At 37.8% G+C, this 13,195-nt stretch overlaps 2 protein-coding genes across 3 annotated transcripts; both read left to right on the top strand.

Annotated features, from left to right (window-relative positions):
• Positions 1–94: 94 nt before the first annotated feature.
• Positions 95–2,199, top strand: ccdc32 (coiled-coil domain containing 32). Of its 2 annotated transcripts, none has more exons than XM_010788350.1 (4): positions 95–207; positions 494–748; positions 1,250–1,403; positions 1,787–2,199. In XM_010788350.1, the coding sequence occupies exons 2-4, from the start codon at positions 499–501 to the stop codon at positions 1,971–1,973; spliced, it is 591 nt and encodes a 196-aa protein (XP_010786652.1). In that variant the 5' UTR covers positions 95–207; positions 494–498; the 3' UTR covers positions 1,974–2,199. The 2 variants fall into 2 exon arrangements, with proteins under 2 accessions (XP_010786652.1, XP_010786651.1); XM_010788349.1 differs by having other exon boundaries at positions 205–294.
• A 4,874-nt stretch (positions 2,200–7,073) lies between these two features.
• prlh2r (prolactin releasing hormone 2 receptor) lies at positions 7,074–8,756 on the top strand. Its single transcript, XM_010788400.1, has 2 exons — positions 7,074–7,988; positions 8,439–8,756. Exons 1-2 carry the CDS (start codon positions 7,074–7,076, stop codon positions 8,754–8,756), a joined length of 1,233 nt encoding a protein of 410 aa, XP_010786702.1.
• Positions 8,757–13,195: the final 4,439 nt, after the last annotated feature.

Below are 13,195 nucleotides of genomic sequence, written 5' to 3'. Positions count from 1 at the left end.
AACCTCAGAGATCCAATCACAATTCAAAACAGTTTGATGGACGGTTACGACGTCCAATCACATGCGCCCAAATAAGGAAGTGGGATGTTGGATGTTGCTCGTTAAAGATTGTGGATCATGGGCACGGTTAGCTTGTGAGGCTAATATTTTATCTTAAAATTAATACAACAGAGGAAATAAGGGTTATTCTATTGATTACTCACACAGGTAAGATTTATTTATTTGTAATGTAGTATCATGAACATCGTGTGAAGAACATTTGACAAGCACCACGAGAAGTTAGACCAATGCTAGGTATGTTGATGTAAAAGAAAGCTCAGTTTTGAGATAAAACTGTAAACTGTTAAGTAACGTTGTTTGGGTTTCTGCATTGTTTGCCTTCCTTGGTATCTAGATGTCTTACAGGCCTGTTATAATGTACCTGAAGGAACCACTAGAACATAAACAAATGTGGCTAATGCTAACTATTGTTGACTTCTGCTCTCTCGGTTAGTCACAATGATTGACGACTTCAGGAGCCAGGAGGGGGCCCGGTCCAGCGGGGAGCTGTGGACCGAGATCTGCTCCAGTCTGCCGGGGACCCAGGCTGCAGCGGCCCCGGAGGTCAACACGGAGTTCAGAGACTCATTCGAGCCAGCAGCACAAGTGGGAGTGCAGGTCAATGGTCACTCAAACGGGACAAATGACAGTTCTTCTGACGCCATATGGGAACCCATGGAGGATTCTGATATCTACATAGCCAGTTTAGGTACAGACATCTTTCCTGCTTTGTCCCTTCATCCCCAAACAAGTAGTATGATAGATCATAGGAATTATATGGTTTTGGTCCAAAAAGGCGTTAAAAAAAACAACCTATTTTCTTACACAATATACAATTATTCCTTAGAGGGTCAACATTGGTACTACATGTGTGCCACAGGTTAATGGGAAACAATAGTTGCACATTTTGTATGTTTTAGATGCAATAATTAACAAAAAAACGGCAATTTATATTATATCTGTTTTTATATATAATCAATATGTGCAGCCCTGGACTAAATGATGAATCAATCCACTGAAATGACATACTTCAGATTAATCAATAATGAAAATTCAAATTTAACGAAAGAATATTTTACTTAAGGATAAACTGAGGGAACAACCACTAGGATTATGTTAAAAAAAAATGGCCAAATCATGAGTCTCACGCTAATCTGCATCCTGATTCTTTTTATGTCAAATCTGTTTTTTTGCCTACATTTTGGTGCAGAGAACCGCCTGAAGAAGATAAAGGGCCAGTCAAGTGATGTGACATCCAAGGACATGTTGTGCTCCTTGTCTCAAGCTAAGAAAGAATGCTGGGATAGATTTCTGCACGATGCTCATCCCTCAGAGTTCTTTCAAGGCGGGGAAATGGATCAAAGGTAAGATGGGAAGCAACGGTTACGCATTAACACAAGGTGTTTTGACAGGATTCAAACATTAGGTGAAGGGTTATCTTGCCCGAAGAGAGCTTGTATCCTCTTCTTGCTTTATGATCTGCTGATATCTGTCCATTTAAGCCCAATTAAAGATGATATCTTTTTTTTTTTTTTTCATTATATATTCTAACTTTGAATGTTGCAAAAATAACTGCAAAACAACCTTTGGTGACCCATTTTTTTTTTTTAGTATGCTCTAATATACCTGCGTTTTCTTTCAATGATTTCACATTTTGTGTTGCAAGGATAAGACTTGTGTCCAGTGCTTAATACTCTTTTGGTCTTAGACTTTCTACTTTACCTTCTTGTGTACCTCTCTTTCCTAGTGCTATTGAACACTTTAAGAGGTGGCTGATTCCTGAAAAGGTGGCCATTAGCGCAGAAGAGCTGGAGTTCCTTCTGAGGCCGTCTCAGAATAATGAAACGGCTGAACCAAACCAAACACAGAGTGAAGAGGAAAAGAGAGATGAAGACAAACCAGAGGAAGATGATGCTCACAGCCCGGAGAAATGAGTGTGTTCAAATAGTAACACTGAAAAAAAGAACTCATTCGGCGTGCATTAACCATTCCCATTTTCAGCTGTGTAATGTAATAGCAGTGTTTTGGCCAAAGCTTTTGTGAACAGTGGTCAAAAAAGAAATTACAGCCCATCATCATCCCCCGTATCCCCAGCAACTGAGTGTTAAGTACTTCTTCAATCCTTGTTATTCATCCCTTCTACTAAATCACACCAGCAAATAAAGAACTTTAATTTAGATTTGTTTTGTCCTGTAGCAGTAAAATTAGCATCTAGTCTTTGTAGTGACCTCCATTATATCTGTAACAAGAACGGCTCTCTACTTTTGAATACATATTGAAAGGTTAATGAAGGACCACGTGCAGTTCTGTTTTAAATGTTTTTAAAAATGGTATCATCTTGAGAAGCAATACTCTGATCTATGCCTGAACATATTTTATCATATTGCAAATGTCTTTATGTTTGCCATGTTAATTTTACTAATAAAGTTTTACCCATGTTTGAAAAAAAAGTATAATTGATTTGTTCTGCACATAGGCTGAACCAAGGGACTTTAATTTAGCTGGATTGCACTATCAGTAGTACAACTACAATTTAGAATAGGATATTTTTGCATTTCAAATACCCATACATCCTTAGTTATCTTTAAAACAAAAATACTTTTGAGCAAGACAGCATAAGGGTTAATGTTCGAGGTGCAAGGATAAGACTATTGTATCCCAATTGTATTTATACTGCATGCGGACAGCAGGTCATAGTTGGCTGTTCTGGAAAAAACTAATAGTAAAAAGAAACAGTTTGTGATTCTGAATGCAGCCTTAGCCTTTGGGATTAAGGACTGTATTATTCTTTAATAGTGCAGGAAGCCTTTTTGACAGCAATATCTCAAGATGGTATCAAATAACCAAATGTTCTTTATCTGCAAAGTGTAGATGCTGTGGGTGTAGCATGCAGCGAAGCTACTGAGAAGCATTATGAGAAATATAGGATCTAACATTTAGTATTTGAGATCAAATCAGGTTCCCAAGGAAGCTTAAACATCAAAGCATCATTGTAGCTTATCAGTCTAGGTGTTTTCAGGCCGAGCTGTGTTGGGATCACTTAAGGTTTGTGCAAAATATGAGGAAGTGAAAAAAACTGGAAAAAAAACTCAAATCCAACAAAAATGTGGTTATATGGTAAAGTTCACTCGTTTGCAGCACAGTTGAACTGCCACACAAAGTAGACCCTTCAAAGTTGAATTAACACCTATCGAAAACAAAGTTTGATCAAAAACTAAACATTTAAAACTTCATAAAGTCACGGTTTAAGCAAATCTGTTGTATTAAAAAACTATTACTGTCAGTTATGTAATATGTTGGCAAATGAGTGTTATTCTGAATGATATCAATTCAGCTTGGTAAGATTTGATCAAATAGTGCTCATCTGAATAAAAGCCACCATGGCTTCATTTTGTAATGTGAATATATTTTTCGTTGAGGCCGTTGACATGAAAACCACCTCGATTATCTTTCAGGACCCAAAGGATTGAAATATGTGAAATTAACTGAAAACACTTAAACACTTTTTCTTTATCTAAAGCAGATCAAACTGTGCATCTTATCTTTATATAATTAAGTGGAATTTATTTGTCTTATTCTTGAGGATGCTTCTTTCAGTTTAAGTGAGACAAGTCAGTGACTTTCCGACTCAAGGTTTGGAGAGCCTTGCTTTGTGGTAAAAGGTTAGATTGGGATGACGGATGATATTTTTAAGCAGCGAATGGCAGGAAATTAAAGTTTGATTGGCATCTATTCTTGATTAAAATGTAATTTCCATATGTGGGACGTATTATTAAAAGAATCCCCCAGTGGTGTCCCCTGTGAAAAAGGGTTATGGCAGCCATTTAACCCTAAATGTCCTCGGTTGAGGAAAGGGGGAAAAAAAATAATAGTATAATTGTACCAACACAATAATATAAAAATTGATAGTAAAAAACACTTTAGTACTACATGCAATACCAATAGTGTGAGATTGTCAGATTCAATTATTCAAGCAGCTCTATCACCCCTCCTCAAGTGGTATAGGGGTCACGGCCGTGTATTGACACCAAGAGGGATCCACAATAAAATGTGAATTAAGTTTTACATTCACAGTCATCCCATCGGGACAGGTCGAGGCCAAGATGGATGCAGACACTAATCCATAGCGAACATTTATTTAAAAGGTGCATAAATGCGCTTAACTGGCTTGTGTGAACAGAAGTTGTTTAAAGGCCACGGAATAGCAGGAATAGGGCCGGAAAGAGTGAATGCAGGCAGGTACAAATATGGTTCAGATTACATGGTAATATAGGCTCAAAATGACAGAAAAATACATTGACAATCCGATGTCTAAAAGTGGAAAACGGATGGTTAATCATCCACAGATCCAATGAGAGAATGTGGAAACATGAAAGCAGTACATGACAAGAATGGCAACCAAATGGGGCTTCAAGCTTTTTGTGTTGGCCAACACAAAAAGCAGTGATTAAACAGTGGACACAGTTGTTTTTTGCTTTTTCTAGAGTTGGATTGCCTCATGAATCTGCAAACTGGATACCATGTATTTGTTGACAGGTTGTACACAAGTCCAATATCACTCAAATAACCAATGGAGCTTACAAGATAAGGTTGAACTACTATCACTCAGCATGACAGACAGCAGGCTCCACCATTAAAGTGTGTGTGATGTGGCCCAAAGTAAATATCTCAATTAAAAGCAATCATGGACAGTTGTGATGAAAATAAATACAATGTTATAAAAAATACACAAACTTTGTTTTTGGTCTAAGGTTACTGCACCTATGAGTCATCAATACTAGTAAATACCTTCTTATACAGATTATGGAAAATATAGCAAAAAGTGTGCAGTGAAATTGGGTGCTTTGTTGCATTGACAGTGACCATTGTTTGATACAAACTTGTTCTAAGCGTGATCCTAAATTAGCATAAATATAATAACACCTCTTCAGAAATCCTTAAATATTTCCACTTCACATTGTTCATGGACATGCTCCGTACAAGGAGTATGAGGATACTGATTTTTTTCCTGAAATACCCTTTAGATATACTCAGATTGTGAATAACACAGACGCAGATCTTTTAGTAGCTATGGTTCCAGGACTCATAATTTTTGAATTAGTTTTAGCTTAATGAATATTAAACGTGTGTACGCTAGAGAAAGGTCGTGGTTAGTCACTTAATCCTTCAATTTCAGTTCCTCAATGTAGGTTTCTGGGTGTGTTTGTCTAGAAGGTGGCCTCATTGTGGAAACACTTCACAGCTGGACTTTTAACATCAAACAAGCGACTCAGGGATAAAATATTTTTAAGTCAAAATCCGGTCTTCCAGTCCTTGAAGACGTCTTTTACAGTTTAAATGCAGGTTAAATGAGTGACAATATCGGAAAAACAATGTAACAGGATCACTAGAAATGTATTTTATAAAACCAAAGTCACCAAAGACCCAATAGGAAAATAATAGGGATACAATGCCATAAAAACAACCATTATAAATGTGCTATTTATTGCCAAATTGGTACTGTACTATATTAATGTTATAATATTATAATGATTGTTTATTGGGGGTAATTATAGTCAAACCATCTCACTGGAGGTGACTCACTAACATGAGCACATCCTCTGCTGTGAGAGAGAGAGAGAGCACACCTCTTTATTCTGCAGTGAAGTGGCGAGGCAGCACAACAGTTGGACTGACTGCGATCCGAGGACACAAACAGATGCCGGACTTTCCAAGTCATTAAAGAAATGTCTCATTGACAACTCTCAGAAGGTGATATTTCTTTTAATTCCTACTTTTTTGAAAATGCATGCACTCAATAAAGCTGTCAAATTTGCATTAGATTGTTTCTATGGTAATGAATGGTTGACTGATACAAGAGGGATATGTAGTTTGTGTATTAAGGGCTTGTCAGATTGATAGAAAAAAGAAAAGTGTTTGCTCATTTTTTGTCAAATCAATGTATAAGGTCAGTTAAATTAGGTAATAAGCTGGATCAGCATGAGAAGCGGACATATTCATCTGTTTTGGACAAGATTTTACCATCTTAGAAAATTCTTACATTATTTAATGACATTATGAAAAATGTTGCTTTCAGGGTGTCTAAGCCTAAGTAGGTCATTAATAAGCACTTCTTCATGCTCTATAGCAGGCCATGGTAATATTTTTCATTTAGAGATGACGCTTTCTCATTTCTTTTAGACCATTGGCTAATCTGACAAGATTTGTTTTGTATATTTTTGTAGATATTCTGTGATTCATTGTTTTTTTCATATAATGAAATTGTCAATATGAGGATGCTCTGCTTAACGAAGCTTAAACATAATACAAAGTGGTGCTTTACAGTCAAAACCCTTTCATTTTTAAGACAGATTTATTTCCCTTTCAAATTTAAAAACTAAAGTCACATTAAAGTGCTCTCGCCCCCTCTCAACTGCTCTCTTGTTGTTTTTATAAATGTACCAAATATTCAGTCACAGCCATGAAGAACAGATTTTCCAAGCCTCTGTGCAAACATTTGAACAAATCAGCATGCATGTCCCCCTTTCACACATGTAATCAGATTGTATAGTGGAAGCGAGGAGCCCCTGTTGCTCAGCAGAAGCCGGACCATTGACGTCAGAAGAGACTTCATCTACAAATGTTTGAGCGGGTTATCAGGCCAATCTTTGAGATTTTGTTTCTGGGATGGTATCTGTGCTTTATATGGAAAGAGTAAAGAAGGGTCAAAAAGAAGCTCACGTAGATTAGACTGTTGTTTAGTTTTTTTAGTTTTTGAAGAGTAGAGGAAGATAAAATGATGTGAAGATGAAGCAGATGGAAGTAGAGACGTATTATTGTTGAGGGGGATTTAGAGCCATTCAGCCTATGAAGGAGGTTGATCAAGAGTTTTGAAGATTGAAACTAATTTGTCTCACTCTTCAATCATGTCTAGAATCTCCATATCTCATTATGGTGTTCAAGTCGCTTTGGGTTGAATATAATTGCTTTATATGATGTATCCTATATGCAAAATATGCAGCAGGTTAGGAATAACTTTCGCTCTGTCTGCAGCCATGGACTGGGAGAAGTCTTCAAACTGTTCCAGAGTGAACTCCTCTACTCGGGCCTCTTCTTCATCCCCACCCATGACTGACTCTTCACCCACCTCGTCCTCCTCCTGCTGGAACTCCTCTCATCCTTTCTTTTCCGCCTCCCCGTTTTCAGCCCCATCTTTTTCTGGTCTGGAACTCCTGTACGACCTGAAGCCCATCTTTATCCCCCTTTACTCTGTCGTGGTGCTGGTCGCCTGCTCCGGCAACCTCCTCCTGCTCTTCCTCATCTGGCACAACAAGAAAAGACACAACACCACAAACTTCCTCATCAGCAACCTGGCACTGGGAGACCTTGTCATGTGCATCTTCTGCGTCCCCCTGACTGCATCCTACGCTTTTGACCAGCGTGGATGGGTGTTTGGACCCCACATGTGTCTTTTTGTCTCCATCATGCAGTCTGCAGCCGTGTACGCTGCCGTGTTGTCCCTCATGGCCATCGCAGTGGATCGTTACGTGGTTGTTGCTTATCCCATCCGCAAAAGAGCAGGGTGCCAGTTCTGCTGGGGTCTAGTGATTCTGATCTGGCTCTCCTCTCTGGCGTTATCCACACCTACAGCCCTGCACACCGTTCACCTGGACCTGAGGGCTGCGGGGCTTCAGATGGCCGTGTGCGAGGAGTTCTGGGATGGACAGGAGCGAGGCCGTCTCATCTACTCCTGTTTCATTCTCTTCTTCTCCTACTTTGTCCCACTGGCTGCTGTCTCCATCTCCTACTGTGCTATATCCTATCAGCTGAAGCAGAGGAACATGTCGGGCTTGACGGCGTGTCAAGAGCTGAAATCCGCGAGGTCAGTGTGGAGCAGACGGAGGAGGAAGACCTTCTACCTGCTGCTGGTGTCCGTCCTCTGCTTCGCTTTCTCCTGGCTTCCCTTACAGGTACAGATGCAAAAATGAGTGTTTTGGTGAATAGGCCTTCATGAGTGATGATCATTTCATTGTTAAAATAATCCTTTTGTGGTTGCAGTGCACCATCTTTAAATCGGTTAATCACCCCGTGTTACCTTGATCTTTTGAAACCAAAAAATCGGCATCACCCCATGGTAAAGAAAAAATTCAAAAACGACACACAACTACTAGCTCTACAATCCGATTCTCATTAATCGAGATGTATGCTCACTACTTCAAAAAAACATGGATTCACAAGTGAAGTATTCAGCAACTATGAATCCTTGAACTGATTTATTTTTTAATGGTAAAGGGGTGTACCTAATCCATACTAATCCTTTATGAAAAACAAATTCACAAAGATGTTATTCTTGAATTAAGTTTCAGATGACTTCTATTCTTGTATGATTGCTGAATGCTAAACAAAGTTTAACTTCCCAGGCGGTGAACCTGATCCGCGACCTGGACACAGACTTCTCAATCTTAGGGAAGAATTACGTGAACATCATCCAGGTCTCCACTCACCTGATCGCCATGAGCTCCGCCTGCTACAACCCTTTCATCTACGCCTCATTGCACAACAAGTTCCTGTCCTACCTGTGTCGCCACCTACTGCCCCAGAGGAGGAGCAAAGGAAAGGACAGGGGTCAAGGGTCAAGCATCCTGACAATGTCACACAGAGTGCTGCGCCTCCACACCTCCACGGAGATACCAGAAGCTTCCGCACATAACGTAATTCCTCAAGACAACTACGCTTAAATTTCGGTTTGGACTGACTAAGGTGTTCATATTGACATGAAAAATGTGTCAAAAGAAAAATGTATCTTATGCTGAATGTCTACATGTTTAACAGCACTAGCCTGCTTTGATTCAAAGGATTTATGTGCCTAATTATTTACATTTTAAACAAATGTAAGGAGGTTTATGTGCTGAATGTATCAGAAAAATGTGCTCTGTTATTTGCAAAAATAAAAACATATATGTTATAGTTTTCCAGCTGATTGATGTAAATATTCATGATTAAGAGCTTTTTTAATACTTTATGATATATGTCTTTATTTAATAAGGTGCTGATCTAATGTTAATGTTCATTTTCCATTTCAGTCCACTTTGGCAGTGTGTTAATGTCACATGTGTGTGTTTTTTCCGTTGTATTTTGTTGACTTTCATTCAATAAACAGGTTTATTTAAATCAACCTTTTCTTTACATTCATTAAATGTTAGCTGTGCACAAAATAGGAACACGCAGAGTTTCTGTGACAATGAATAAATAATACTTCACTTTGGCCATGAGCTGATGAACACTCTTCACACTTTCTGCCTCTGAGACGAACACAGCACAGTATGCAAAATATGCTACGTGCGTAAATGTCATCTTCAAAATGTTTTGAGAAAAATAAAAAGATCATCAGTGTAATGTTCATTAGGATTAGTCAAACAGTAAGGAATGAATAAACCTGAGAGGAAATGTATAAATTGGGAAATTAAACAGTTTACAACCCCATCAGCCCATGATTTTAACATTACAAGAAGATACTTGTGACCCTTCTCCTCATAAATCTGTAACACTATGACAATAGTTATTTACAAAATACATTGTTATATTACTTTTAACGTTATTAAAACTGAAACACATTCTGGCTTTCAGCAGCAACAGCTCAGAGCAGCTATATTGGAAAATGAGTCACTTTTACCTAAAAAAAGAGGGATTATGCAACAAAGCAGTGTTTCTACTAGGGTCCAAGCCTTTTCAAATCACATTCAATCAATTACACGTGCCACAGGTGGACTAAAAGCACGTTTTTACAAACATCAAAGATGATCAAAAGGTGAAATACAGGAGACAGCTGAGCCAACAAGCTTCATAGGGTTCTGAATTATCACGTGATCTTTTTAATTCATTTACAAAATAATGGAGAATCTGTGTTTTTACCAAAATGGGTTAATGAGTGCAGTTGCGAGATAAATTAGATTTTAGGATTCAAGCATGCTCCACATATAATATACTTAGTAGACAAATCATGTCTTTCTATGCATAATGCTAAATCTTTGTGTAATTGTATGGTGAACAGCACTTGTGAAAATGCAAATACATACTTGATATACTTAATGTCATCATATGCAAATGCCAGTGACCTGGATACAGCCAAGTGGTATAAACTCAGGGGAGATGATGGTACTCTGTTTGGGTTGTTTTGATGTCTACTCTTACTGTGTGATGATACCAAAAACATATTTGCTATATTATTTAGTATTTTGTTTCTCTCTAGACCAACAAGGATTTTTGAATAAACTCCTGTGGAGTACAGCTTCCATTTGAGGGTTGATTGAAGGCAGAAGCTTATAAAATAAATTACAGAATGATTTACTGAGCGTTTAGACATGAACACCCTGAATGTCAGAGAAGTAACAGCTTTATGTTTCCCCGAGCCTGCATGTGGAGAGGATTTTGTAAAGAAAAAAAAAAGAGCAGGGAAAATACAAATCCCTTTGCTGTGTATAAATGCTCAGAAAGCATTCATCTCTTGTTCTTACAAAAATCTAATAAAAACATTGACGTTTTTGTTTCCGACAACACAACAAGCAGAATGTGTTGCAGCACATTTGACTTTCATATAGATTTTAAAAGCCACAGTGCATGTAATTCAGTACGTTAGTGTATAGAGCTGTTCAGAGGGCAGCAAAGGTTTAACAGACAGAGAGTGGTGCAACATCAGAAAGGATTCAGTCTGCAGGTGTGTAATTGAAACACTCCAAGAAGACTGACATGACACAAGGAGGGACCACCATTTGAAGAAATTTCTTCACCTCTTCAGTCTGACTCACGGTAAAACCTTTTGTTGAAGATTTCAGCAGAAGCCTTTTTCCATTTAAAATAAATTGTGTGTATATTAATGGCTATGGATTTGAGTCCCAGCTTTAACTGCCTCTTATCAATGAAAAGATTTTCAAAAGCAGTAGTTAACCTTTTTACCACAGCTCCATTCGACAAGATAAAGTACCCCTCACCCTCTGTCCGTTTCCAAATGTTCATTCAGCTCTATTGATTCTGCTGTCCTCATCCTTCCTTCGTATTTATCTCTCCTAAAAGTCTACCAGCTTCTCAGGCACATAAAATGATACTTATCGACCTCAAAGTGGCAATGTAACAATGACGTTTTTTGAATGGTCTTGTAAGCATCTCGTCTTGGAATCGAAATTGTCAGTTCAACATTTGAATCTTTCAATTAATTTGCATGTACAGTATGGTGCAACAGTCTTATGCTCTAAAATATATAAATCCCGTTTTCGACAACTGTTTAGCAACCCTATGGCCAATAGTTCCAAAACGTTGTCACCAGAGTTTAACGCTAACGTTTTACTTTACCGGCCACTGTGGCTAGTGGTTTTTAAAAGCTACCAGCATTAGCATTTTTACTAGCCATAATTTGGTGTTGTTCACATTGGTTTACTTGAGATGACTAGGCTATATGCTTTTCCAAAATGTACTAAAGACAATTATTTCCATACCCTTTAATTGTAAATGACTGCTGTACACACCCAAATTAAGACTTAAAAAAAGTATAACACTGCAGTTAAAAGTGATCTGAAAGTGCATTGGCCTAATTTTAGCTAACTAGGCCTATCTGCTCTTTGAGAGATCATTAAGATAGCTTTTAACCATTTCTCTAGTAGGCTAGTTTTAGCTTACACATATGGCTAACGGTTATGTATCCACTGTATTTCATCTTCTCTGTTCACTTGCTAACAAGGTTTAATGCACTCTCAAAAGCCTAGTGTAAGCTAGCTCATACTGTTTATTGATGTACTGTAGATCAGCATTGCCCATATTAGTAGTATAATTTGGTTGTTAAGTTGCTTGCTGAATAGAAATATGTGGAAATATCTGGTAAAAATGTATAGTTTTCCCACAAAATCTGCTACGCGACCTCACAATAATTTCTACAAAAGCATGCACGCTTAAAACCACTGAAGTACCTCTCTTTGGATATAATTGATTAAAAGGACACTTAGATCCCGTACCGGTTCTAAAATAACACCAGAATACAGACAAGCAAAGTTGTAAACACACAAACACAACAAGGTGAAATGAAGCAGCTGGCTCTTCTTTCTGACTCTTTCCCCTCTCATGGCTGCTGTCACAGATGCAAATCATTTACCTACTGACACCTTCTAAAGCCTCACAACGTGATTGAGTAGTGTTTGAGTCAGGCCTCATACATATTCATCAAAGGCCTGATTATTGAAGTTAGATGATTTAGGTCTCCTCTTCAGGTCTGCTTTCAAGACGCACACTCATTTTACCTTCCAACAACGCAGTGTAGCAGATAAATGGGATCGTAATATTTCAGTGGAAGGAGATGAATGATTTAGAAAGGTCGAATACAAAGGAGATGGCTCTAAGCAATGAAAATAAATCAATGACTTATGGTATAAGAATAAAATACAATTTTTTTCTTAGCATTTTATGTATACTTAAAGGATAAGTACGGGGCCCCCTAGTATGGAAGCCCATTTCCGCCACTTGAAAAAAATTAAATCCCAATGAAAAGTCATAATTATGAGATAAAAAGTCGAAATAATGAGATAAAAAGTCATAATTATGAGATAAAAAGTCGAAATAATGAGATAAAAAGTCATAATTAGGCTATGAGATAAAAAGTAGAAATAATGAGATAAAAAGTCATAATTATGAGATAAAAAGTCGAAATAATGAGATAAAAAGTCATAATTATGAGATAAAAAGTCGAAATAATGAGATAAAAAGTCATAATTATGAGATAAAAAGTCGAAATAATGAGATAAAAAGTCATAATTATGAGATAAAAAGTCGAAATAATGAGATAAAAAGTCATAATTATGAGATAAGAAGTGCGCATGCGCTGCAGTGGCGCTGTCTTCAAAGGTCCCTTCATCACCTTGCTGCTCTCCACCATGCAAACGGCATCTAGTCCTAAATAGAGAACCGCAGTGACGCGTCGTAAAACCCGGAAGTAAACTTCTTCCGGTTCCTTCGCGAAAAACCAATGCAAATTCTCCATAGGATTTTGGAAAATAGCTCGAAATAAGGTCTGTGGTTGACACACATTTAAGAGAGGGATCACGTTTTGTTCAGCCAGATAATCTCCACATGTCAACCCTACTTTTATAATTTTTGAATCATAAATCTAGTCGCCAAAAGCGAAATGCTAACGTTA

Source organism: Notothenia coriiceps, unplaced genomic scaffold (genome assembly GCF_000735185.1).
Source record: "Notothenia coriiceps isolate Sejong01 unplaced genomic scaffold, NC01 NC01_scaffold00031852, whole genome shotgun sequence".
Classification (NCBI taxonomy): Eukaryota; Metazoa; Chordata; class Actinopteri; order Perciformes; family Nototheniidae; genus Notothenia; species Notothenia coriiceps.
This window is presented reverse-complemented; position numbering and strand designations above follow the sequence as displayed.

Excerpts from the sequence above, each read along its gene's own strand:
- ccdc32 (XM_010788349.1), top strand. Across the intron at positions 749-1,249 it reads TATCTACATAGCCAGTTTAG|AGAACCGCCTGAAGAAGATA; the intron begins GTACAGACATCT and ends ATTTTGGTGCAG. Across the intron at positions 1,404-1,786 it reads GGCGGGGAAATGGATCAAAG|TGCTATTGAACACTTTAAGA; the intron begins GTAAGATGGGAA and ends TCTCTTTCCTAG.
- prlh2r (XM_010788400.1), top strand. The coding sequence starts at position 7,074 with ATGGACTGGGAGAAGTCTTCAAACTGTTCCAGAGTGAACTCCTCTACT. Across the intron at positions 7,989-8,438 it reads TCTCCTGGCTTCCCTTACAG|GCGGTGAACCTGATCCGCGA; the intron begins GTACAGATGCAA and ends TTAACTTCCCAG.